Source organism: Cygnus olor, chromosome 17 (assembly GCF_009769625.2).
Source record: "Cygnus olor isolate bCygOlo1 chromosome 17, bCygOlo1.pri.v2, whole genome shotgun sequence".
Classification (NCBI taxonomy): Eukaryota; Metazoa; Chordata; class Aves; order Anseriformes; family Anatidae; genus Cygnus; species Cygnus olor.
Genome location: NC_049185.1, coordinates 9153038 through 9180076, shown reverse-complemented (window position 1 = coordinate 9180076; position 27039 = coordinate 9153038). Strand labels below are relative to the sequence as shown.

The window sequence follows — 27039 nt, the reverse complement described above, 5'->3', positions numbered from 1 at the left end:
AAACCACTTCAGAGATGCTTTCCAAAGCCGTTGAGTATATCAGCGTGCTAACAGGACGCGGGGAGTGCGGGTGCTGCTCACGAAGCACGTTCTTCACCCTCAGCCTGGGGGCGCTGGGGGTGTCTGGGTGCCCCCCTAGGTGGGGATGTCCGGGGATGCACAGCACCCCCCCCCACCGGCACCCCCGCGCTGGGAAGCGGCCAGAAACGAGCAGAAGCGGTGACGTTTGAAAGCTGGGAGGTGGCGCAAGGTGCCCTTAGGGGCCGGGAGCTCTCCTGGGAGCAGCCGAGCAGGGCCGAACCGAGCCGTGCCGAGCCGCGGTGCTCGGCGCTGCACAGCACCCCGCTCCCGGCGCTCCGCTCCGCTCCCCCCCCTCCCCGCCGGAGCGCGGCACCGCCTCCCTCATTAGCATCCTTCCTCCTCCTCCTCCTCCTCCTCCTCCTCCTCCTCTGGCCGGCCGCAGAGGGGTGCATGGCAGCAGCAGCCCAGCCGCGCTCCGCCCCGCTCCCCGCGCGAGTCGCGCGCCCGGCCGGGGGGGCGATGTGAGCGCGCCCCCCGGCTCGGAGCGGAGCGGAGCGGAGCCCCCCGCGCCCGGCGGCGGCAGCGCGGATGTTGCGCGGAGCCCCGCGGCCCGGCGGAGCCCAGCGCGGGGCCGGGGCCGGGCCCTGCCGGGGGGGGCGGAGGCGGGAGGTGCGGGGCGCGGGGGGATGCTGAGCCCCGCCGGCCGGCCCCGCGCCCCCCGCCGGGGGATGCTCCTCGTCGTCGCCCTCTGGCTGGCGTGCCAGGAGGCGCCCGCGGCGCCCACCCCCGCGGCGGACGACATCGGCCGGGGAGTTGTGAGTTACCCGCGGACCCCCGCTCCTCTCCCCCCCCAACCTCTCGACCCCCCCCTTTTTTTCCTCTCCCCCTCCCCGGCCGGCTCCGGCGGCTGGAGACGCTCCGGTGCCCTCCAGCTGGCGCCCCCCGAGCCCCCCGGCGCCCCCTGCGCGCTGCCCCCCTTAGCACCCAGTGGCCCCCCCCAAGGCCAGCAGCACCCGGAGGATGCGTCCCCCGGGCACCCACGGAAGCCGGTGTCGCCGGTGTCCCCCCCCTTGTGCCCTGCGCGTCCCCTTGCAGCCATCGCCCCCCCGCACGCCAAGTTTCCCCCAGCCCTGTGCCCACAGGGCGATGGCCCCAGCAGCGCTCCCAGCCGGATTGCAATTTTTTCGGGCACTAGGAAAGGGCTGCCCGCTCCCAAAGGCTCTCCGCCCGCGGTGGTGGCACAGGAATTGGCGGCGGGAGAGCTGAAATGGCACGTTTGGTGGAAGAGCCAGCCCTGGGCTGGGGTCCAACTCGGGGACGAGGTGGGGGATGCTCTGTGCGGGCTGCGGTGCTTTTCCCACCCGGGTGTGCTCGTGGTCCCCCTTCTCCAGGCACCAGCAGGTACCTGCTCCATTTGCAAGCAGGTTTCTACTGGGCAGCGAGGTTTACCTCGTGTCCCTGGCACATCACGGTGCCAGCAGGTCCGTGCAGCTTCACGGGGAGAGCCCGAGGCTTTTCTCTTGGAGGAGGAAAAGTTTCTTGCAGCTGAAGCCAGCCGCAGCAAGAGGAGACCTCGGCGCAGGGAGGAGAAGCCCCACGACCCCAGCACAGCCAGCTGTCGGGAAGCCGGCCGTGGCTGGGCATGGGCGAGCGGTTCTGGGGCTGGACCCGCCACTTCGGAGAAATTCCCCGAAATTCAGCAAATTTCAAACCGCTGCCTGCGTGCCGCTGCGAAGGAGGGAGGGAGGCTTTTGCGGTGCGGCAGGGTTACCTAACGAGGGGGGCTCGCACGGAGCAGTGCGCCAGGACGCTGCCTCTGCCACCGCCAAGCGCTGCTCCCCCTCCCAGGCTGCTTCCCCAGCCCCTGCCTGGGCTCTGGGGAGGACAAAGGATGCCCTTCCCCCTCGGTTCCTGGCAGAATAGGAAATGTGGGGAAAATGAGGCACATCTGCATTATTACGGTGCGTTTGCTTCCCTCTGTAACCAAATGTTAAAGCTGGGATTAATATTTAATGCAAACAGCACATAAATTGGTGTATTCTGCCCCAATCAATTTGACTCAAACTTCATCTTTGACCTGCTTTTACCCTTGCTACCCTGTGTGCTGCACGCAGCTTTAACAGGTTAAGTGTTAACACTCGAGGGGACTTATTAGTTACTGCTGACAGCCCTCAGGCATCAAGGTACTTTTTGTCCTGGGCTGGATCTGAGCTGTTCAAACCCATGCCGGAGAGCTGGGGAGAGCTGGGGCTGTCTCGGGGAGGAACGGTGCCGGGGATGGTGAGAGCTGCGCGGAGGTGAATGTGGGTGAAGGGAGGTACCGAGGGCTGTAAGACCCAGCCCTGTTTTGGCTGGGGAGTAGGGACTGGATGATGCTCGATGCGCGTCTCGGTGATTTCTCCCCTCCCATGGGTGTGCTTCTGGGGCAAATCCATCTCTTTGGCTTGTGACGGCGCGGGTGGGAATAGGACTGGACTGACTGTAAAGCAGGTTTGTGCTCGTGAGCAGCAGGGAGCAGAAAATGCCAGGTGTTTTCGGAGGTGTTTGTCAGGAAAATACCAATGTGGGGGAAGCGAGCACCTTCAGAATAATTATTTGACATCCACCTTATGAAGCAACTAAGAAATTAAAGACCTGTGATGCATTTCAACCAAATATTTGAAAGCTAGGAAGCATGAAACCATGGCAATCGAAAGCTCCGCTAACCTTTGAAAATCATATCCAGCGGTTCTCTGCAGCAAATAGAGCACAATGTCAACAGAGCTCCCGCGTTCAAAATACCCCCCCCCAGCAGCTGCGACGCCTTCTGCGCCGAGCAGGGCTGCGCCTCCGAGCTGCGTGCCCTGCTCCAGTCCTGCATGGCTTTGGGTTGGATGAAGCAGCGATGCTGGGCCAAATTAAAGTTCAGCAAAAGGAACGAGGGCTATAATTCAACGGCAGCTCTTGTTAGAGTGCTGCCCAAAGCAATATAATCCTGACTGATTCTACAGATTTCATTACCAGTGGAATATCCTGCCCAGTTTATAAATCTAGCTTGATTATTAATGTTTTTATTGTTCTCCATTAGCTGCTTTAACAAAGAGAGCATAAAATAGCAGGTGGAATGGAGCTCGATTTGAGTCTTTTCCTTGAATTTTAGCCCGTTGGGTCTGAGATTTACTACTTTGCCATTTGCACTGCTGCCTTTTCTACAGCGAACCCCCCCATGCCCCCCTCCCTGGCACACTGAAACCCAGGGGTACCTGCAGCCGTCCCAAATTGCATCTTTTTATGGCTGTTTGACTCGAGCGTCTCAGGGGCCCGGGCAGTGAGAACTTGACACACGTTAGCAGTAAGCGAGTAATGAGGGCTCTGCGTCCTCTGGGCTTTGAACCAGGTCCGGAGGGAGGGCTGCCTTTAGCTTTCATTTTTTGTAAGAGCCGGCGCGGTGCGATCAGTGTTGACCTGGAGACCCGCCGGCTTGAAAACGAGCCTAATGCTGAACCAGCAGCTCCTGCGGCTGGGCTGCCTTACCCCTGCTGCGGGTCCTGGTGGGGAATGGGGTGCGGGTCGAAGCTGAGCAAGCTTTGCCCCGAGGGAGAGGCTTTGCCCTGGTGCTGGGGCCATGGCGGTGGCGGTGGCATCACGAGATCAGCCCGCGTGGATGCGGGCTCTGCAGGTGACAAGGGACGTGGGAGCGCCAGAGAAGTTTTAGTTTGGGTGTGAGAGCGTGGGTGCAAGGAAGCTGAGTGTGAGCCTCTTCTTCTCGACTGCGTGGTTGAGGGTGACAGGGAAGGTTTGCCTGTGCTCCCCAGGCATTTCCCCAGCTGGGGCTCGCTGGGCATTCCTGGGGGCTTGCGTATGAGCGATGCCTCCCGCTCACAATGCCGGTCTGTGTTGTTACTGGAGGAGTTGCTCCCAGGGGATGGAGGCATTTGCATTCATCGGTGGAGGCCATGGACCGCGTCCCCCTCGCGGTCCCAAGCGGCTCTTTGTTCGGGGCAGGGCCCTCGCCTTTGTGGCTGCTTCTCATTTGAATGACAAGGATGTGCTGGGGGAGAGCAGGGCGGCGCTGAGCCCCCCCGGTGGGCTGGGCACGCACAGAGGTTCCTCTGTCCCCACCTCAGGGAGCGGGCAAGAGGGTGAGGGCTGCAGAACAGCCTGTGCCCCGCACCTCCCAGGTGCTGGATTTCAAAGCAAATCCCATCCCTGCTGGGGAGATGGGCCCCAGGTTGGTGTTTCAGTGGTGCTCGGCCTCCCTCTGGAGCAGCTGAGGAACCGGAGCATCCATTTACCCAGTCCCTCAGCTGTGCCCACGTGTGATCACCTCGCTCCCACTCGGCTGGGAGCTTTCCCGAATTGCCCCACGGCAGCATCCGGGGCAGGGCACGGCCTCTGCGAGGCACGGCGGGTGGTCTGGCTCGGGGTCTGGGACAATTAGCCCTTAGCAGCAAAACCCTTGTGTGGAGTTAAGCTGTTCCTTCTACAGCGAGAAACTACCAGACGTGTAGCGTTCTGTTTCTGCTAATGGGGAAATTAAAAATTGATAATCCCAGTTGGAGCTTCCTTCAGCCTTCTGAAATGGCAAGTGTTGCAGGACAAAATAGTAGGTTCCCTAAACAACGATGCATTCAGGCCAACTGCATAGGGGTGAGGAGCTTTGCTTGGCCCCTCTGCCATGAAAGCGCTGCGTTCCCTTCCAGCACAGAGCTGTGCCCGTCCCAGGTTCATGAATTCCCTCCAAGAAAGCTTACGCTACCATGGAAAAAAAAAAAAAAAAAAAAAAAAAAAAAAGAAGCACTGCTGGTTACATTTTAAGGTACCTCTTGAAGCCAAAGTACAATGCAAACTAAATTGGCTTGACAAAAGGCTGGCTGGAAGCTTCCAAATAGACAGGCTCCTGTGAAAGCATTTAATCTGGTATTAAAGCCCTGGCTGGTCTGAACTGCTATTTCCTTTTCAGATATGAGTTCCCCAGACCTCGAGATACAGTAATGCAATTTTGTCCCATGCTTGGCTGCTATTGTGGGCCCAGCCGTGTGAATGACCCGGGGTAGTTAAGCTAAATTACCCGCTTTAATGTCACTGGGGGCTTTCCCATGCCTGGGGGAGCAGTGCTGGCGATGGAGCAGGCGAGCCCTCGATGGAGCAGGCGAGCCCTCGCCTCGCTGGGTGCTGCTGTCCAAACCATGCCTGGTGTCCTTGGGGTGGGCCAGGATATATCTGGGCGTCCTGGGACCAAAACTCCCCTCCCTGAGCCCTGACCCGGCTTGGTGGAGGATGGGAAGGAGCTGTGCCCCTGTGCCCTTCTATTTCCCCTAAAATCATCGTGGTGTTCATGCAATGGAGGTCGCTGTCTGCACCTGACTCAGCCACCTTGCTCCTGCAGGATTTTATTATTCTCCCTCATTAAATTAACTTGCAAAGAGGTGATGTGAAGCATAGCACGTTCCCATCCCTGCTGTGGCCAGCCGGGGCTCTCCCAGCCTGGCGCCTGCGGTGACAGCGAGCTCCAGGAGCTGCCCGCCACGGACACGGGTGTGACACGGGTGATGCTGTCACGAAAGCAGACTCTCGGATGTCCCCGACACCCTGCTTTGTCCCCGCGAGTTCATTAGCGCTAGCAGCTCGCGGTGAGTCATCGCTGGGGCCGCGTGCTAATTTCTCATTATTTACTCATTGGCAAAACCGCTGCAGGAATGGACTGTGCGGCTCGGAAAGGTCACACTGCAACAGAAGAAACCTTTATTTCTGGAGTGCTGCGAGAGCGGGCACGTGCCCAGCCAGGACCTCGGGGCTCATCTGGCCTCATGGGGGGACAATGCGGGAGGGAAGAGCCCTGCTCCTAAATGCAGTGCACCCCATGCAGCCCAACAGCACGTGGGAAGCCTGGGCCACCTCCTTGTCACTCCTGAAAGCCTCTCGGTTAGGGGAGAGCTGCTCTTGAAAAGCAAGGGTTAGCTTTCAAAATAACCTGTGATCTGAAAGCAATAGTTTTCAAAATGCTTTCTTTAATCAAAATCACTTTAAATGGGTAGACTTGGGAGTTTCAGAAGCTCTTCCCAATGCGCGTGTGCATCTGCATGTGTCTTCTTTGTCCCAGATTTTTATGAGGATTGTCTCTGATTTCTGGGTCAGAGAATTAAGAGATTTGATGTTACGTTAAAAAAAAAACACACCAAACCACATATGCGAAGTTAAATCCAGTGCAAAAAACAAAGCAGGCGTGCGGGGGCGAGGGAAGAAGCTGCTGAAGTCGAGCAGAACTGGAGAGTTTTAGACAAGCGTCATGAGAAACTGCCTCTGACAACAGGTTCCTTCAGAGAGAAGTCCTGCAGTGACTGACATGGAGTAAATACCAGAGTTCACCGAGGAGTGTGGTCTTCAGATGAGACTGACGGTTTGATTAGCCATGGTGATTTAATAGAAGAGAACCCGATTAAATCTGAGGAATTTCCTGCATCAGAGCAAACCATGGGCACAGCAAATCATTCTTCCAAGAAATCTGGAGATGATCTACAGTGCCCAGCAAGAACAATCCCAATAAGGTGATTTGGAAAGCGGCAGAATATTTGTGGGTGGGGGGGTTCTTTTTTTTTTCTTTTTATTTTTTCCAGAGGGATTTTATGCCTGTTGACTGTCAGTGGTCAGGTGGAGTTGTTCACATCATCTGACATGTTATTTCATCCTGACAATATTGATCTTTTGGGTGAAAAAAGCAATTTTACCTGTGTCACAGGGTCCTTGCTGGAAGGTGATGGACATGTTTGGATTATATTGTCTTGTTATTTAACAAACCCCAAACGGCATCCCCTGCGGCTCAGCTTTCAGCTGCTGAAGATCACCCGACAGCCAGGCTCTGCCGTTACATCCTCAGTTTACTCTGCAATTCGAGTTCACCTTTTGAAACGTCCCTATGCACGTCCTTCTTTCAGGCGCCACACAAAAGCTTCCACCATCCAAAATACAAGAAGGAGATGAGATGTCTGGACTGTTTCAACAGAGGTCTGAAATACCCTTTGCAGCTGCTGTCCCAGGTTGTGTAGGTTGCCCGTCCTGCACTGCAGTGGAGGCACCTAACCCTTGTACAGTTTCCCAAGGGCCCCCATCCCAAACCATCCAACTCTGGACTTTTTCCACCTTTCTTCCCACCAAGTGACTCTTGCTGGAGATGGCAGATTGTTAACAGAGCAAAAGAAAACTTCATGGGTTGTCAGCGTTTGGGGACCTCACCATCTGAGGGTTTTTTGAGGTTGAGGGAGCAGATCTGGGAGCGCTGTTGGGACCAACTGACTTTGGAGGGGCCTGAATGGGATAAAAAATGGAAAAGACGGGTGTGCAAGGAAGGCAGTCACATGGGATCCCTACCGAGAGGCAAGCTGGACACACTCATCTGAAGAAGGGTTCATGTGGTTGGCAGCTACAGGCTGTCCAAACCACCACACCTCTTGGCAATACTGCTTGTCCTCAGACTTGGATGGTCGGCATATTGCTCAACCCTTCATAACAACTTGTGTTTCTCAGTGAGATGTCACACACAGAAGTACTAGGGCTGGTGTCCTGACTGAATTGCACCTCAGGACGCTGCTTTTTGCCTTTCAGATCTTGCTGAGTGAGAGAGAAATAAAGGAGTCTCTCCTGGTTTTCCTGAGCCCACCGTGAGGGATCTTCTCCAGAGGCATTACAGCCACGCAGCAGTCCTTGTATCCCACCTGGAGCTTGGCCCAGGCTTGGTGCATGGTGGGGACCGTGGTGAGGTCCCCGGGCCTGTTCCACCTCATTCCCTGTGTTTGGTTAATTGTCGCTGTCCCTCTGGCATGTCTGCTACCAGAAGGGTGGCCAGCCACGCTGCTCGAGAAGTGTCTTTGCTTCTTTGATGTCTTCTCTGCATTCAGTTGGCTTTTATTTGTCTTGTTTGTTCTCCGTTTTGTTGTCACTTAGCAAATTCCCCGTTGCTCTGTACCAAACCAGAGTATGTTGCTGTCTCTACCTCTGCACCCTTCACATCAGAGATGCTTTTCTGTGCAAGAGCAAAAGCGAATGGGAAAGGGAACACCCTCACAGACACACGTGAAATGGCAGTGTGTTTGATAGGAAAGCACAGCTGAGGAGAGTTAGGTGGTTTGGGACTTTCACCACGTTTTGTTTACGCTGCAGAAATGTATCCTCCAGGCCTGATCAATGAGACTGAAACGAGGAATAATCTTGCTTGGCCTCAGCCGGCACTAAAGTGTACAGCAATCCCGTTCTTCCTCCCGGGCTGGATGCATGTCATATTTCATGATAGAATGACAGCCCTGTCAGACAATCTGCTGCTGTTTTGGCATTTCTAATACACCTCGTGCTTTGGTATGCACTCACTCAGTGTCCAGCAAGATCAAGATAATCTAGAGGAAATCACCTGCTGTGCTCCAGGGCCCAGACAGGCAGTGAGCAGGGAGATTTGAGTAGTCTTCTGCAAGCTCACCTGGATTCAAAAACTCCCCCAAGAATACCTCACATTTATTTTTCTGTGCTCAGAGCCATGAACACCAGGTACCTGAGATACTAGATGTGGTTGCTGATCAAACTGTGTGGCTCTACGAAAGGCAACCTGGGCTCCAAGCACCAGGTGCTCTAATATTCAAAGGCTTCTCCTCATGAAGGTGTCCAGTCCTGTCTGGCGCCGGATGGCTTTCACAGGGTCCCTTCCTCTACTCAAACCGCAGCAGTGTGTAGAGTCGTGTCGTGGCGAGTCGTCAGCCTGCGGTGAGTCTTGGCCCCGTTCGTGATGTTGCCGTGGGGAGCCGGAGGGGAAGGGTGTTCGTGCCTGGCTTGCTCACACCGAGAAGGGGAGGATGTGCTAGCTGGGGCTGAGCAGCCCAAGAGCCCTTCTCATGTGTTTTTGTGAAACCTGGGCTCTGAACAAGGGGGTGAGTAAATACGTAATGATGCTGCATTTGCGCCTCCTCATCTCATCGCTGGTTTCATGGGAGGCCTGGCGCTGTGTCACTTGGTGTGGGCGCAGGTCGGCACTGCTTCCTTTTATCTCTCCTCTGAGTGGGTGCTATAAATTTGCTGGTGTGTGAGGTAAAACAGTCTTAAGTCCTTGCTCGCAGCTCTCCCAGGTGATGCCCTGAAGTGGCTTCTGCCTCCCAGACACTGGGAGATGAGCTGGCTGACACCCGGCTCGGGGTAGGTGCACCCCTTGGGTCTGCTCTGTGATTCCAAGGGCTGAGCCGGGCCAGCCCTTCTCAGGCAGCCTCCTGTCACCTGGGGGTTTACTTTCCCCAGTCTCTCTCTTTCCAGCTAGGTCTGTCCCCACATTGGTGTGTGTCTGGGGCACACCAGCACCCTGCAGACACAGCCGTTTGCCAGAGGAGCAGCTCCTCTGCTCCCTGCAGACCCTACCTCAAGTAACACTGCGGGCCTTGCGGCCTGGTGCTGCGTGCCTGCGGGATGGAGGGGGTCAGCAGAGATGGTGGCGGCGGTCGTGGTGGTGATGGTGGTGGGTCACTCTTCCCATCCCAGGCCCCTCTCCGGAGACCTTCAGCACTAGCAGAGCCGCTCCAGAAGAGCACCCTCCTGCACCTAGGGGCTTTCTGGAAGCCCTGTTCTGCGGTGGGGATCAGCGGGCGCTGCCTGGGGACACCGCTGTGTCCCCGGCGGTGTCGTGCCGGTGCCCTCTTGTGGAAACTGGGAAAATATCCGAGGAAATAACGTGTGTGCTGCGCTGGGTGCAGGCGTTGGGAACCTGCCCGTGGTATGCAGGCAGGTTCCTGCCCCTTGGTGCTGGCTTTTGGTCACTAAATCGTTGCACGGTGACAGCAGCCGTGCTTTAAGTAGGTAAAATTTGCAAAATGTCTTACGCACCTCCATGCTCTAATTCTGCACTTTCCCCTCTGCCTGTTAGCAAATACCTTCAGCCATTAAAGGCAACCTGTGTCCTGCATCTCCTGGGCACTTGGCAGCTCCGTTCTCTTCCACCCATGGTTTCTTGGAAGGAAGCGTCTGTAAATTCTGGTGATACTGGTGGAGGTCATCGGTGCCAGCCCAAGGCACGGGCCGTGCGTCGTACGAATGGAAAGGGAGCCTGAGCTGTGGCAGCTTTGTGTCAAATTCATCTGGAGTCCTTCGGGTGACTCGCTTGCTGTCCCAGGCACATCATGCCTGTCTGTGCAATCACAGATAATCGTTTTTGCTTGTCTGCTTAGAGGAATTGTTTCTCAGGGCAAGGACATCTGCTTTCTTGTGGCTCTGGGATCATTTCTCAGCCTCTACATTATCAAGACCCACATGGTGTCCGAACCCTGACAGTCCTGAGCAGATTTCCCTTCAGTTGTATTCCCAACATTGCATACAAGGAATTCAGTGCTGGGAGCCAGGCTTGTGCAGAGCCAGGTCTGAATGGGGGCAAGGAGCTGAGCCCATCTTCACGTGCTCAGAGAGCCCAGATCATATTCAGAGCCAATGGACGCAACTGTAGAAATTTAATTAATGCTGCAAAACCCTTTAAAGCAGAGTTTCTGGCAAGACTGCCAGCTCCACCATGCGAGCAGATAGGATGCCTGAGCAGCCTCTGCAGGGAACTGTCACAAAATAACAAATGTTTCTTTGCCCGGATGGTTGCGAGGACAATGGAGGCGATCGATATGGCACGCTCTCCTTCTCCAGGGTAGCCTTGAACCCTAGAGAGAAAATGAACTGGCAGCCAGCTCCTCCCAGCACATCACCTTGAGGTGTTCCAAGGAGCCGAGAGGTGCTGGGCGGCAGCTGGGGGAGGCGAAGTGCCCTCCTGGACCACCTGGAGAGGGTTGCAGGGTCTGGGCATCATCCGTGGGTGCTGGGGTAGAAACACAGCAGAGGCTGCGTGCCCACGTTTCTTTACCTTCAAGTGCCATAAGTGCCTATTAGATGGAAAAAGGGAGCTCCTGCTCTTCATTAAGGATCACAAAGGACTGAGTTGTTTCCACGGCATCCTCCCAGCCGAAGGACGAAGCAGAGCCAGCACTGAGCTCTCCCAGGGCCAGGCTGGCGGGCGCGGGAGCTGACCTCAGGATGAGCAGCCGCTGGAGCAGCTGCAAACAAATCCTTTAAGGACTCTCCAGACATAAATAAACATGGAAAATAAATGATGTCCCCGGCACGCTGCCCTCAGCTGATGGGAAACAAGCTGCATTACCATCGCAGTTCAGTAACCTGGAAGAGCTTCAAAAGCAACCTGCTCACCAGCCCTGGGAGCCAGGAGAAGGCAGAGAGCTGTTTGGGACCATGCAAAACAGGATTAGGAAACGTGGCAGAGCGCTAAACAGTGCGGGGAGAAAGTACTTGAACACGGATTTACGAGTGACGACGGTTTTCCTGCGAGGACAAGCAGAAAGAAGAGGCGGTGGATGTGCAGGGTGAAGGCGAGGGGAGGGCGCTGGGTTTCTGTGCTCAGCTTTGCAGCTGTGACCTGGGAACAGTGCCTGTGTTCCCACAAGTAGTAATCATACTTTCTGCAGGGAAATGCACTGAGAGTTAAGATGAGGTCACGTAAATCCTCCTAGAGCACTCAGTGATGTAAATCCTATCCCAAACAGTGCAGAATTAGTGCCCAACAAGTAAAAGGCTTTTTTTGGCTGCAGACCTCCCTGGAGGCACCTCTGGCTTCGGGGTACAGGCAGCTGGCCCAGGTGGTGGAGACCACGGTGCGAGCACCCAAGGGCTGATGTGCACAGGTGGGACATCCTCTGGTCCCAAATGCTCACTGGGTCTCTCAGGGAAACATTTGCCTTGCTCCTCATGGTGGGCTCATGGCATTTGCATGACTTCGCTGGGGCCGTGTGCGGAGGTGCTGGAGCCTCCATCCTGCCTGTGCCTGCTGACCAGCAGCACGCTGTGCACGCTCTGTGCCCCGCTGCCATGCTAAGGGGCATGTCCCGCTGTTCGGGGGCCTGCGAGCATGCAGCCAGTGCTGGCAAGAGCAGGGAGAGACGGGGGGAAACGGCGAATATTCAAGCTCCGTGACCATTAATTTTCCTTGCATTCTGTGTAGCCGCAGGCAGGCATGGTGAGAATGATATGGATTTTAGTTTTTAAAGCTGAGAATTTGTCTGGTCGTTGGGCACAAAACTGCAAGAAGGAGAAGCTTGTTTTCATTGCAGAAATCTCTCAGGGCTTTTGCGAGTTTTGTCTCCTTTGCCCCGTCCCCTGGGGCCGCTGGGCAGTGAGGAACCTCTCCCCAGCGGGGTGTGAGCAGGGAGCTTCTGCCTCGCGCTCGCTCCCCACTCTGTGCCAGTGCTGGAAGCATTGCTGCACGCTGGGCTGCCGCGTCCTGCTGCGACCTTTTGCAGTCTGTCTCTGCCCCACGTGTCTTACGGCTGGGGAATCAGCGCTTCCTTTCTCTGGTGAAGTCCTTTGGTGGTGACAAATGGGAAGTGTGGCTCATCCCACCTTCTGCAAACCTCTGGCTCCCCTATATATTAACCAGCGTTTTTTCAGCCCTCCCTGAAAGCTCATCCATCGTAACAGCATCCCAACAGAGCAGCCACATTACCGCTGCTATTATTTAGGCTGCTGCATTTCTCTGGCTCTTTTTGGAACACCCCCCAGCTGCCCATCTCCTGGCAGTGCTGGGAAATGATCGCTGGGCTCGTTACTAATGACCTGCTAACGAGCCGGGCCTCCGGACACAGGCACACTCGTCCCATGCACTCCCCATGTTGTACTGGCTGCCCACAGGGATGACGGGATGTTTTGACCTGTAAATCCCATCTGGTTTATGACCAGAAGCTCCTCCTGGCACAGGTGGCATCGCTGGGACCTCTCCATCCAGGTCTGCATTAGCCAGGCACCAGAGACGCACCGTTCCCCATAGGTGAGCAGTGACACAGCTAATGGCTTCTGCCACTTGACAAATGTTCCCTGACACTGCCGGGGAGGTCATTGGATTTCCCCCAGAGCAATTTGTCTTCCCTTCCCCGCTGCGCTTGCACTCAGCGGCGGTGAGGAACAGGGCAGCGCGGCACCTGGTTCCTGAGCCGTGCTGCTGATCCCGGGCACTGCCTGTCCCACAGCCCCAGGGGCGAGGAGCATTGAATCCAGCCCCGTTCACACCCCGCGTTTAAAATTACGGTGGCACGTAGATGGAGAAAAATCTTTTGGAGCAGCGCGGGCGAGCGCGTCGCTACCGATTTGCCAAGGCAGGGAGCCTGATCGGAGGTGACAGCGGGGAAATTGGCAGAGAAGCAAGGTCCAGGCCCGGCGAGCATCCCCGCGCTGCAAGGCGCTCGGTTCTGCTGCTGGCCTGCCAGTGCTGGTGGGTGCACAGCGCCACGGCCAGCAGGAGCTGTCCTTAGCAAAAGATTGAAACCGCTGTGAGCTCCAGGAAGTTTTGTCCGGGAATCAGTACTTTTGGCCTCACTCCGTAACGCTAAATGAAATGCTAACTTCAGCCGTTTAAAGGAAAAACAAGCAAATAAACAGAAATCTCTAAGCAACCACATAGCAAGACCTTGAAAACAAGTCTGAGTGAGATGGAAGAGTCCTGAATTTTCATGTTGGGGTCGATGCTGGGTTATTTGTGCCGTGCGGAGGGCACTATGCAGAGAGCGCAGGATGGGTGCAGAGCCCCAGGGCATTGCTTGTGCTTTCCCTGGGCTTTGCTGCCAAAGGAGCAGAGCATGGCAACGCCAAGCCTTCAGGAGAGTGGGAACCGAGATCCAGGTCTGGGAGGACGGCGCTGCTGTCCCCAGCACCACTTGGGTCCTGTTGTGCTGCTCTGCAGGGAGGTGTTTGGGCCTTTTCCAAATAGCTCCCGCGTGGATGGAGGGATGGGGTCTGCGTTTCACATCTCATCATCTGTGCGACATGAGTAATTCAGCTGTCTGTTAAAACCTCCCGAAATTGGCCAATTTTGCTGAGGTTTAAAATAGATTATATCCATCTCCTAACATCGGTTTTGCAAATAACCACTTGGCAGCTTCTTAAAATGTTAAAGATAGGGGCTAGGCTGCGCACTGCCAAGGAGAAGACATATTTAAAAGAGATAATATGTCTTCTGTGTGAGCTCAAATGAGGAAATAGGTGTTTGTGAAGCTCTTTAAAGCATGGTTACGTCAAGAGCAAGAAGATCACATTTGTATGCAAGGTGAAGAAAGGACTAGCATTTTTATTTTCCTTCTCCTCTGAACACTTGCAATCTCCCACCAGAGAAATTGGTGGTAATTCCCGCAAACCGACCTGCCTGGGTCAAGGTGTAATTTTGAACCTTGAGTACCTTTCACTTCAAGAGAAATTCAAATGATTTGATTTTGACACCTTGTCAACCCATCACCAGAACAAATAGGGAGATAGAGACGGAATATGCGGATGGCAGCCAGAAAGCTGCATCGATCCGGGCTTTGCACAGCCCTGAGAAAGGCCAACTGCTGCTTCCCCAGCACCCGGGAGCCTTTTTCATTGATTCACCTCTGTTTTGGGTAATTGGACATCAGGCCACGTGCATTAGAAACTTGGGGTTTGGGGTTCTTTTTTGGGGGTGTGTGGTGTTTCTTTGTTGTTGTTGTTGTTTTGTTTGTTTGTTTTTCCATTTCTTTTTGGACAATTCTCCCAGTTTTGAACAAAGGAAGGATTAAGTTTTGGGTCGGAGGGTGAGGATGAGCTTGTCACAGCAGGGTGGGTCCTGGGGTTGTGAACGGGACAGGGCTCAGCCCTAAGCTCCTAACTCATCTCCTCACTCCCTAAACTCCTCTGTAACTACCACAGCTTGGACTTTGACAGCCCAAATTTCTCGTTGCTTTCTGAATATTCAGCTTGCTGCCAGCCACGACAAAGCCCCTCGGCAAAGGCTGTTTGCTCAGCTGCGCGGGGCTGGATTGGGCCCTTCGCAGGGCTGGGCAGGCGGGGCTGGGGGCAACCCAGAGCATCCCCCTGGGTTTTGAGGGGTCACGCACTGGGTTTTGAGGGAGGGATGTGGAGGAACTTCGTGTTGCCTGCGCTTCACCTTGAAGCCATCGGCTGCAAATCGCTGCTTTGCCGCTGTGTTGTTGCGTCAGTTCAGAGAACTGCCAGCACCCAACATGTAACGCCAGCTGCGCTTTCATCAGTGCCGCTGCAAAATCTGACGTTATCTTGGAGTAATGTCTTTATTCCTAGCCTGACTCACTTGCAGGAGGCCCGTGCAGCAACCGCACTGCCTTCCGGGCATGGTTAGCCTGGGGCAGGGGAGCTCCCCGCACCTCTCCCCTTCCAAAAGCAACACAGATGTAAGCAGTGCAAACAGGTCTAGGGGAAGAAAAGACTTCTCTCAGGTGGCAATCAGGCCGATCCACTTCAATAGCTTAAAAACACTGCCTCAGCAAAATATGCTGAGGAAAATATGCACATGTGTACACCGTTCGGTAATGACTGATTTATTCACACACCTGGAACTTAGAAACTTAAGCACCTGCTTAATTCTCATTGACCTCGCTGGGTCTTGGACACAACTGCTTGCCGTAGTGAGACCAAAAGAGCGAGAGCTTCCACCGTGAGGCATCTTCTGTCTGACCTGTGCATTTTTAATGCAGCCTTGCCATGGGAATAACTGCAAGGAAGGAAGGAAGGGAAGGGAAAAGCCTGGCTGCACAGATGCCTGTGGTCCAAGTCTTGTTCGTTGTGTTGGGAGAGACGTTGCGCAGGTGGGTTTGTCTCCCTTTTTATGGGAAGGAAAAAGGGAGGCAGGCACATGAAAAATTAGGGTGTTGTGCTGCTGTGTAATTAGGAAAGCTGGCAAAGCTTGTTAGAAAACTGTTCATTAAGCAGGTGCTGGCTGCGGGCTACAACAAGCTGCTTGCCCCTGGGGGTGAGGCTCTGCCTGCACCTCCCTGGGGGCACTGGCACTTAGCAGTAGTGTGAGACCTCCCCTGTGCTGACACACTGTGGTGGCTCTTCTCTGTCCGACCCTGGTGTCATGGTGCCGAAGGGGACGTCCTTGCCCAGCCCTGGCTGTGCTGTGGGTCCCCAGGGCAGCGGGCACTGGGCAGCTGAAGGTTTCCCCTCCCGGCTGTGCGGGTGCTGCAGGCTCGCTGCCAGGCTCTCCTGCTTGTGTGCCTGCCAGGGACCTCTCCTGGATATTGATGGTCGCCACGAGATGCTCTTCTTGCACAAGCTCCTCCGTTATGGCTTCTGAACGAGCACGTGTGGTGTGGAGGAGGTGTATGGTGTTGTCTTCTGGGTACCCTGGTGCCCCATCAAAGTGTCAGGCACCGAGAGGGGCTCCAGGACTGCTGCTTTTGGAGGAATTGGTGCCTCGTGGTGCGTTTAAATTATTCACAGGTAGTTTTGTTGGTGGCTGGGTTTAAGAGTTACGATGTACGTGTGAAAGAAAGGTTTTCAATAATGAAATAAGGTAACAAAAAGATAAAGCCATTATGGGCGTAATTAAAATGATGCATAACTATGTGTTCTCCGTGTAGCTGCTTCAGCTCTCATCCAGCTCGTTAGCCTGAGTAACCAGCCCCCAGGCCGGGTTCGCCCCCTGCTCTTGCTGGAGATGCTGCAGAGCTGCCCGGAGCAGGGCAGTGTCTGGTCCCTCGAGGACAGTGCTCCTGCCTACCCCCCTTCCTTTGATTTCTGGGCTTGGAGAGTGGGCTGCTGTACGGAAAGGCAGAAGGGCAAAGTCTTAAAACTTTTTTTTTTTTCATATCCTTTCATTAGCATATTCTTGGTTCAAGGCATTCACGGCCTTTGAAGAGGGCGCTGGGGGAGTTTTATGCATCCCGTTATGGGAAACAGTAAATATTTCCTGCTCGCCTATTAACTAATCCGCTTCTTGGCAGGGTGTAGGGAGCAGGCACAGCACTGCAGTGCGTGACGCTGGGAACACCTCCCCCAGGAGCAGCCACCCCCCGGGAGGCACGCAGCGTGCTGACGGCCGGGGATGGAGGTAGCTGCTGAGCAAAGCTGGACCAGAGCATCCCAAAACACCACCCTGCAGCAGCCTTTGTCCTGATGGACAGCGCAGCGTCCTGCTACCATGGGGGGTATCGCCCATAAAGGGTATGGGGTGGGAGCCAAGCAACCTGCACATGCCCTGCCTGGGCTGTGGGCATCGTGCTGGACTTGCACCTTGCTTGGGTGGGGAGCCCTAGGTGATGGCTGTGTAGGACCTGCTGAGAGCCACCTGGCCATGTAGGACCTGCTCGGTCCCTCCGACCAAGCAAGGGGAAGGACAACATCTGAGGATGCTGCCCCAGTTTTCCCGAGGCATCCTGGAGATGTCTTGTTCGAAAATGCTGCAAAAAGAGCTTGAATAATGGCGTATTCAATGCCCTTATTTAGAGGAAATTCAATGCCCTTAATTTAGAGGAAAAAAATAAAATAAAATATGGGGGGTGTCATCACTTCTGTATCTAGTCCCAGCTGGAGCCTGCATTGTGGTAAGTGCAAAGAAATCTCACCTTCTGCAAACTTCTTGTCTTTCCTTGAAGCCCCTGCAGCAGCCAGAGCCTGCATGAGGCTGCGTCTCCAGTACCTTAACAACATGAAAGGCATCTCTCGAGCCTCCCAGTTCAGAGAGAATAATTTAAGCTTCTTTAACCTTTCCTTATCAGATTTTTTTCAAAAGGAGCCTTGCTGTAAAGTCCACCCTTACGTAATATTAAAATGCACTCGGGGTGGCTCAGAGGAGGCTCTGCTGCCTTTTGCTCTCCCCCTCCCCAGTTTCTCTGCCCAAGCAGCAGGGGTTTGGGCTTTTCCTGGGACATCCCTGGTGTCAGGGTGCCTGGCACACGCCCGGATCCTGCCCATACCAGCTGCTCACTGGGGCTGCGCATGGGGGGAGCCAGCAGAGCCCCCAGCAGCGAAGGGAGGTGGCAGCAGGGTGCTGAGATGGCTGCCCTCGCTGCCGCGGTCGAGCGCAGTTTCCCATTTAGCCAGGTATTCACCAGGGGCTCTCTTGCTGCTGCTCTCTGCTGATGCTTGTCCTCTTACCAAGCAGTCTGTGAGGTTCCCTATCAGGATGTGCAGTGCTTTCTTCTCCCCCTCTCTGTGTGTTTAATAACCTGCCCCCCCCCCCCCCCCCCCCTCGCTGCTTTCTTACACACTGGTTTTTGGGAGGTGCCGTGGAGGAGCCTTTCCCCATACCACCCCATCGAGCGCGCACAGGAGCTGCCCTATCCGTCACTCACGCCGTGAGAGCCGGGGAGCTGCTCTAATGCTCCTTGTAGTGCAGCACGAGGGCTTAAGTGTAGGAACTCGGACACGGTGTGAACAAAGAGCCCGTTAAAATGGGCCCCGCTGAGCCGGTGGGCTGCTGTTCCCATCGGCATCTGCTCGCTGCTGCTGTCCTGCTCGCGGCTTTTAGTCGGATTAAATGCTGTCGGAGCACTCCGAATGCGTTTTCGGCTGTTCCTCCCTCTCCAGCCATCCATCAGCAGCCACCCTTAGCTGCCGTACTCATCCCCCGAGCTTTGGGCTGGGTCTCGCCACGGGGCCGCAGGACTGCGGCTCCTCCACCTCCTGGTGCGGGGCAGAAATCCCAGCCCCTGCTGAGCCGTGGGGTTTTGCCCTGGTTTTGGAGGAGCTGGGGCTTCACTTGTCCTTCACCTGCTGTGTTTCATCCCAAATCTACCATTCCAGAAAGCGGCAAATTGGAATGGATTTAAAGTTTTTGTTTCGTTGTTTGTTTTTTTTTTTGGCTTTCACAGAGAGCCCTGAGGGTGCTGAGATCAGCACATCTCAGTGCATCGTAGGTGGATGGGACAGGAGAGCACTGGGATGCACCATCCCAGCATTTCCTCTTTAACCGTACCCGTGTTTTGCTCACTTTTAGCCTAGTTGTAAGCCTCCCTGCCAGCCGGGCATGTGGGCTGTCTGCATCTACACGGCTTCCCGAGCGGTGTCCATCGGATGTGTGGGCGGTCAGAAGCACGATGTCCTAGCGGCTGGCAGCAGCCTGGATGAGCAATCCTGCCCGGCGCTGAGCCACCCCCGCTCTCTGACGTGCCTGGGGCTGGCCGTGCTACATCAGGGTCCCACAAGAGTTGCCCTCACTGTAACTGCACCCACCAGGATCCGGTAGGGAAGCGCTGCTGGCGGCTCCTTCACGCACACCACAGCGGATGCTGTTGGGTCATTTCGGGAAGAGCAGGGTTGGATCGGACCTCTGCAGTGGTGGAAGTGCCCTCGGTATTTGGGGACAGGCCAGGGGGGGCAGCGAGGGGTCCCAGATGTCCCAGTGCTCCAGCGTGTCCCCATGGAGCATGGCTCTTGCTGCCCCGTCCCTGTGTCCGTCCTGTGAAGGGCAAACATACTCTGCTGTCACCAGCCGTGCGTCCAGCAGCGTAGGGGATGCTGCTTCAGGACAGAAAAATTCCTTCCTGGCTGTTGTCAGTCAGTAATTAGGGCCTGATATATGTGGATTGATTTGATTTCTTTCTATTTTTCCCCAAGTCATTATCTGGCTTTGTGTGGCTTGAAATATTCCTGATGATCATAAAATTATCTTGGCCTTTTTAAAAGTCAATACCTGCTACTTAGTGAAACCATGAGCCTACAGGCTGGAAAAGATTCAAGTCTCGCTAGCTTAGCTAAAAGACATTAATTCACGGAATATATACATGACAATGCCAGCCTAACTTGCAGCAAGTTCTGCCTGCAGGATTTCTTCCCTTGTCTACAAGACAGACTTTGGACATCTTCTTTTATTGCTTGGAAAGCTCAGCCTGGGGGAAAGATTGTGCAAAGCCGAGCGAGGAGGGGACTCCGCACCTTCCTTTCGGTTACTGAGCTGGGAACAAGGCCTCCCGGTTTTGATGCTCTGTATGCAGGTAGAAAATGGGGACGAGGAAGCCCCCGGGTGAGGACTCTGCCCTGCGGCCTGGCTGAGCTACTTCGGGGTTCCTGGGTGTGCTGGGAGCTCCGCGGCTCGCTGCCAGCCCACGGTCACGCAGCCAGGCTAGCGGCTGGCTTGTGAGGCAGAAAGGAAAGGGGAGAGAATGCAAAAGGTATTAATTGAAGAAGAAACTAAGAAAAAGGGGAAAAAAAAAAAAAGCTTCGTGTGTGTCCCCATTCAGCTTGCCCACACAAACCTGGTTTCTTGCTGAAAATCCGCAGGACCTCCTGCAAGCAAAGCTGCCGCTTTTCCCAAGGGGCTTAAATACAGAAAAGCCAAAGCTCCCAAAGCAAAGCTGCCGTGGGTTTGTTAACCGTCACGGCCCGAATGTGCACGGGCTGACAGCACGGCTGCAGTGCTGTCCCGTTTACCGAGGGTTAGTGGTTGTACTGAGCTGCTAGAAGAGCGTTGATTTGGGTGCTTCTAGATTAAGCTATTAAATAAGTACGTGATGGGCAATCGATGCGAAAGATTAAACTTGCATTAACTTCTGGTTTTACATTTTGATTTCTTGGTTATTTTGCCAAATAAAATTAACTGGGATTAATAGCTCAGTCGACGAAGTTGGTCTTCCTGCGCTTGGGAAGCTGCATCCCTTTGAGGAAGGGGCCGTGCCCTGCTGCTGCTGTGGTTTGCCTGGGGACAGCTCTGCCCAAGTGGGTTAGTTGCACCGCTGCAGCAGATCTGCTCGCACTGAGTCTGCTATGGAAGAAAGCAAGGGATAATGTCTGCGCTGGTGGCTGCGGCTTCTTGTAGGAAAAATCTGCACAAAACAAACCTGGTTTGTTATCGTGGCTAGACAGGTTGCAGTAGCTGACCTGCTTAGAGCTGTGTGAGTGCTCTCCATGCTGCTTCCGCAGGCTGGATGTAGCCCAGAACCCCTTCTAAGAGGCAGGTTTAGGTTTGTGGAAGGTTGCAGGTATTTGGAAAGGTCAAATTGTCATGTTTCCTGTGTTAAAGAGCAAATAACGCTTATTTACTGGTGCTGTTTTCTACTGTGCTTGCTGCAGTTTGAGCACAGCAGTACTTTTCCTGAGCAAAGCAGGAAGAATTAAAATGAGGACGATGAGGCCATCACCCGCCCTGCTCTGCAGGTCTGTTGCGCGCTCAAGGCAAACCCTGTGCCCAGCAGCCAGCAGAACCTGGTGCTTTGCTTTATTCCCTCCGAGGACGTACCTGTTCCACCTTTTTCAACCTTTCCAGAGGGTTTTGCTGGCCTCTTTCCGTAGCAATGTCCATCACCACGCCGCAGCAGGGTGCGGGACCTACGGACTCGCTCTGCGGCTGCAGGACGATGCTGGTCACCTCCTCACTCATGCTTCAGCAAGAGGGGACATCGTCCTTGTGGTATGTGGGGCAGAAGACAGCAGGCCTGGCCAGTTGGCTTCCACGTAGCTAACAAATGGCATGCTGTCCATACAGCTGAAGTGCGTGGCGGGGCACGTTCCTGCTCCTGCTGGAGGAAGGCTGTGGCTGGCGGGCTGCAGATGGTCACTCTGACATTTTCAATCAAACGTGTTGACAGAGCTTGTGTCATGAGGCTGAGGTAGTCAAAATATATGGGCCTTAAAGAAAAAAAAAAAAAAAAAGAAAGAAAAGAAAACAAAGCTGGTATGATTAAATGGATCCAATTTAGCAGATGGGTTTTCTCCTCTGCCGTGCAGGATGGCTGTTCCAGGAGTTTCTCGGTGTTTCACATCCACGCAGGACTGCAGAAGGCCTCTCTGTGTAATGAGTTTGGTTGGCGTCAGACATTACCCCTGTGGTTCCTGCCAGAACGGGGCTGGGGGGTAAATTTCCCCCATAAATCTTGGGTAGTGCATCAGCTGCTCGGGGCTGTCCCTCTGTCCTGCCATCACCAAGTGGAAGCCTGCTTGTAGCAGTGATCTGACAAGAGACAAATGCCCATCTCCCTGCAGTGCTCGTGCAATAAAACCCAAGCCTGGTGTGCCGGAGATGTGGCTGGGGGCTAAGGAGAGCAGCCATAGATGGAGCGATTAGATGGGGTCTTCTTAGCTCCGTCCCAGTGCGGGGTGCTTGGCTGGGAAGCCCAAACCCCTTAAAAACCCTTTAACCTCGACATCTGCCTGCCACAGACATCTGTCTGCAAACAGACCTAATGGGTATGTGAAGTCTGGCTGTTTGCACCTAGGAAGGTGAAGGATGCCTCCAGCTGTGTCAGGCTGTATCAACACCGCGGAGAGGCCGCAGAAGATTGGGGATATTTTCCCATTAGAGCCCTTTCAAATATATAAGTTTTATAATCTTTTCATTTCATCATTTGCCGCGCGGCGGGGGAGAGATGATCTCTGTGCGTAAATGTGCCTGTTTCCAGCCGTGCTGGGAAGGGGATGTGCACGCACACAGGCTGGAGGGTGGGGGGGAAGAAGGCTCATTTGTCACAAGCCTGGAGTGTAAAATCGCAGGCAAGGCTTTAATTTGCATGTTGGTGCGAGCAGGATGGCAGCGAGTGGAGACACTGCTGTAATTAAGATCAGCTGTGGATCCAAGACATCCCACGGGGCTGGGACGGCACAGAGTGCTGTCACGGCAGGAGAGGGATCATCTGCATGTCAGGGCTTCAGATCACCCCCACCCCTCACCCTTCAAAGCTGATGTGAAAAATCCCGCAGACTTTGAAGGGAGGAGCTCGGGGATCCCTGGGGAGCAGCACCCCAAACTGCACGTGGGAACTGCACGGCGGGACGCTCAGTCCTTCAGCTCACGGCTACCGAGTTCCCTGCCCGTTCAAATAGACATGAGTCACAACAACAATCTTTTGTACCCGTGTTCTTCAAGGGAACATTAAAAGCCACTGAAATATTATTTATTGTCCGCAGCCGGAGTCAGGCCGTGCATAAAGCATCGCCTCTTGCGGGATGACTGACGCGCTGCCTTGCCGATGCCATTGCTCACTGCGACACCTCGCAGGCTGCTTGCTGCTCCTCTTTGGAGCCGGGAACAGGGATGTCTCATGAGGGACATCATTGTTCACGCATGATGCTCATCGTTGTTCATGCGTGATGCTCGGTCAAGCCCAGACTCAGGCTGTCCTCTTTGATTTTTGGGAGCACGAGGACCCCTGTTTTGCACCAGGCAATTAACATAAGGTGCTGGCTTCAGCCCTGCACGTGGCACACAGAAGCATGGAGACGAGTGCCCCAAAACACCTCTGCTTAATTAAACACCCTTCTGTGCCCTGACCTGTTTCTGCAGCACACCACCAGCATGCGCACTTCCATCTCCCTCCGATAAATGCAGCCCCGAGCTTCCCCGAGGACAGGCAGGGTTCGGAAAGCTGGACGGCTGTGTGCTGACACCTGCATCCCACGTGGCCCTGGCAGCACAGGGGAGCACCGAGGGTCCCCCGGGGAGCTGCAGTCCTGGCGGGGGCAGGAGAGGCGAACAGACCTGGGAGCAGTGCACAAACCGCAGCTCGTACCCACTCCTCTGGCCATCAGCAGCTGCAGGGGTCCCGTACGCACGCAAGCGGTGCTGCATAATTTGGTGCAGCTCGCAACGCCTGAGAGATAACAACGTGTGTACCTCTGTATTTATTTTTATGCAGATTGGTGTTTTGTGGAAGTGCTGGTAAGAGCAAGCTCTGGGCTGCAGGGTTCAGCTCTTTGCCAAAGCCAGGTTCTGTATAATTGTAATCGCTCTAGGGAGGTGCGTGAGCTGTGGTTTCGTTCTGTTTCTTTGTTGTGGTTGTTTTCTGCAAAACTGCTTTGGTCCCAGGCCGTGATTAACAGAAGTTCTCACCGAAAGCAGAGTCTTCCTGGTAGCCACCAGGAAATGCCCTGGACTAGTGAGAGCAAGTTAAATTATTCATTTCAGTGTGGTTGTTTAAATCACTAAAGAATTTTGTCATGTTTTGCAAACTGTCCAACATTTTGTCATGTTTTGGGGGTCTTTTTTTTTATCTCCTTCTGTTCACTGGGCAATTTCTTACGGCTCCCACAGCCTGTGGTTGTTCCCGAAGTACTTCTGAAGAGTTCCTCCTGCCTGCTGTTTTCACCTTAGGGCTGGTCACCCGAGGACTGCGCTATTATTGCTTCCTTTTGATTTAATAGCCTCGCTCCTGAACAGAAGGCTCTTTCTTTTCCTTTTTCTTTCTGTTCAGCAGTTGCCCGCAGCATCAATAATTGTTCAAGACACTCGTACAGCTAATAGAAAGAGCCTGTCAACAAGAAAAGCTCATTGTAATACTTCTGTTTTAAAGGGCTTGTGGGAAGCCACAGAGCCAGCCAGGTAGCGAAGGTGCTTTTCCTGCAGTCACACAGACCCAGGGACGTAAGCAGGCTAAATTCTCTCCCAGATGGATGCTCTATTTCACACTCCAGCAAAGCTTCCGATGTATTGATTTCTTAATGTCACAATATTTTCATTGCTAGAAACTAAACGGGAAGGAGCACTGAAGACCCAGCCCGAGGGCTGCTGAAGTGAGCGCAGGGGCAGCGTCTGCCGTCGGCAGCCCCAGCACCAGCCCTAGCACGCAGCGATCACAGACTTTGAATTCCCAGTTTGCGGGGGGTGACAGAATTTCTGCGGCGTCTCAAAAGGAAAAGCAAGCCGCGCTGTGAGCATATTTGAACAGGCAGTCTGTGTCCTGAGGTTGTCTCGAAAACCAAGCGGACCGAGCTGGAGGGAAGCGCGATGCTACAAGGGGCAGGAAGGAAGCCGCTGATCTTGTAACTAGCGAGCAGAGGGAAAAGGGAAAATGTTGGCTCCTGGAAGGGGGGGACAGGACAGTAAAGCCGTGCTGGAGGTGCCACTCTAAAACCTGGGGTGGAGGCTGAGCGGGAGGCCGTGGATGGCCGAGGCAAACGCTGGTGTTGGTGGTCGTGCTGCAGGAATTCAGGTCCGGATCCCGTCCTGGAGGGTACCCTGTCCTAATAAAGGAACCAACAAATGGAGTTAGCGAGAGATTTGTTTTGCTGTATAACAGACTGTTCAGTTAGCTACCAGACGTGGTTTGTTTAATGACTGAAACCGAAAGAGTAGGAGCTCATCTCGGTGAGGCCGGGAGGGAATATAGATGAACGCCGTTGTGTTCTCGATGCGCCATTGACTTTCCCTACGTCCTGCGAGCAGACGTGCTCTTCGGGTCCAATGAGACGGGCAGGCTCGCTAAGCAAAACCAGGATCTCTAAAGTCACCCCGTAGAAGAGCCTTGCTGCGTGTTCTCGCTTTGCTGAAGAGCGATTTGTTCTTCTTTTCAAAGAATTCATCATCCCCTCGCTCGTCTTGGTCACGATCCAGCTGGAGGATGGGAAGTGTTTGGGAGTTCATTGTGCAGTCTGCCACGGTGATGTCAACGGCCCACCATCAAATACTCGGGAGGCCTGGAGATTTTAATTAACGTCCGAACATCTGTGTGCGGAGACGAACCAAGGAGAGCTGCCCTTGCAGGGTCACAGTCCTGGCTGGCGTGGTGGAGAGGGCTTGTGGGGGCTTCCGAGGGGGGGAAACAGCAGCTGCCCTCCCTGCCAGCCTCCTGTTTGGGGAGGAGACAAGGCGAAGGGCTTCAGTCCTCCCTGCTCCCTCGGTGCCTGTCCAGCAGATGTTACCTCAGGAGCATTTTCCAGCTGGCCCTGCTTGCAGCAGCTCCTGGCTGCTCCAGACTCTGCTGAGTCTTGTGCAAAATTGTCCAGGAAACCACGGATGTTCCTGTGTCCTGTGCCCAGAAAACCCTGGCTTTGCAAAGTCCTGGCTTTGGTTTTTCTTCATACAGAGATGATGTGATTTCAGGGACACAGCCTCCTGCCTGGATTTATTTCCCCGTGTTGAGCAGGGAGAGCTCTCCCTTGGTTACGTGTGGACATCGGCAGGGCATGTGGGGAGAAGACTTTTCTCCTGGCTTCACAACTGCTGGAAGAACTGCATCTGGCGATGTTTCATTTAACTCCTTCGCACCACATCTGAGGCTCGGAGTGATCCGGCCATAGGGGGGAGCTCAGAGCAGCCCTCCAGGTGCTGAGCAGTGCCGAAGGGGATGCCCAGGCGCACGGAAGGGGCAGGGCTCTTCTCACGGATCGCATTCAGTGACAGCTTACGTGGTTTCAAGCTATTGCTTTACCAAGGTAGAAGAATGCTAATTCAGTCACTTACCTAGCATCCCATTGCAGCTCAATCGACTATTACATGCCAGGACTCTTTTTTCTTTTCAAACAACTAATTAGTGACAAGGATGTTTCACCACGACAGGCAGCATTATGCAAAACTATTTGATTAAAAAATAAAATATGTTATATATACACAAACTATTCCCTGAAACCTTTTTTGGTGGTTGTCTGGAGTTTCACTTACACAAAATTTTTTGCATCATTCATTGTCTTTGCATGGAAGTTTTTGGAACACGATGAAAAAACCTCCAGTGACTGAACCCCCTCCAAAAACCCTGGCATATTAAATCTCCACAAAGAAAAATACACTTTTATATTGAAAATACAGGAGAAACTGTATCTTGTTTTATGTTTTTTGTCAGTTTTTCTTGCTCGGGAAAGAAACATAAACCAGCTGTAGTAAACATTGCTCTGTGCTATGCTATTCTGCCTGTCTCGTATGTATGGGAATTGATTCTTTGATCTGCAGTACAAAGAGGTTGAAAACACTGTTTCTTTGGTCCACAGAGAATTTCTTCCTGCTTCTGCAGCATCCCTTGATTACCTCGGTGTTTCTGGGAAGGTGCTCGGGATCCGTCCAACCAAAGAGATGCCGATACCTTGTGTAGCACCCACGAGGACCTGGGGGACATTGCCTTCCAAATCCCAATAATCTGATTTCATGCACGTGTTGCACAGCACGATGTGTCATTCCTCAAAGCCCAGGAGAGCAGCAGCACATGCACAACCCTGCAAGCAAGCGTTTGAGAATACAAGGGAGACTGGGGCACGTCCCACAAGACCTGCAGGCAGCCAAGCTGGCAGCCGGGTGCTGGCTGACGGCGAGCCATGCTGGAGCAGAGATGTTCTCCTGCAGGTTCCCTGATGACCCAGACGTCCCGCGTCTGATGTCACCAAGTGATGCGATTTGTCTGCCGCACACCTTGCTGAGGGACCTGCTGTCTGTGAGAGCTGTAGGTCGTGGCCGTCTGCAACACCTCTGTTGTTAACCTGAGCGAGCATTTAAAGCAAGGGGAGGGAGAGGGCATCGTTAGCAGCTGCATTAACTTCTACCCTGGATCTGCACACAGCGAATTA

The 27039-nt window shown here is 54.2% G+C and overlaps 1 protein-coding gene across 3 annotated transcripts in view; it reads left to right on the top strand.

Annotated features, from left to right (window-relative positions):
* The first annotated feature begins 662 nt into the window (after positions 1-662).
* The window catches only part of MMP17 (matrix metallopeptidase 17), a 51222-nt gene continuing 24845 nt past the window's right edge, over positions 663-27039 (top strand). The window contains exon 1 of one of the 3 annotated variants that reach the window (XM_040577007.1): positions 663-836. In XM_040577007.1, coding sequence (XP_040432941.1) covers positions 708-836 — 129 coding nt within the window. In that variant the 5' untranslated portion in view covers positions 663-707. Of the gene's footprint in view, positions 837-14605; positions 15642-27039 lie in introns of those variants that run through there. The other 2 variants (XM_040577009.1, XM_040577008.1) reach the window with 2 other exon arrangements.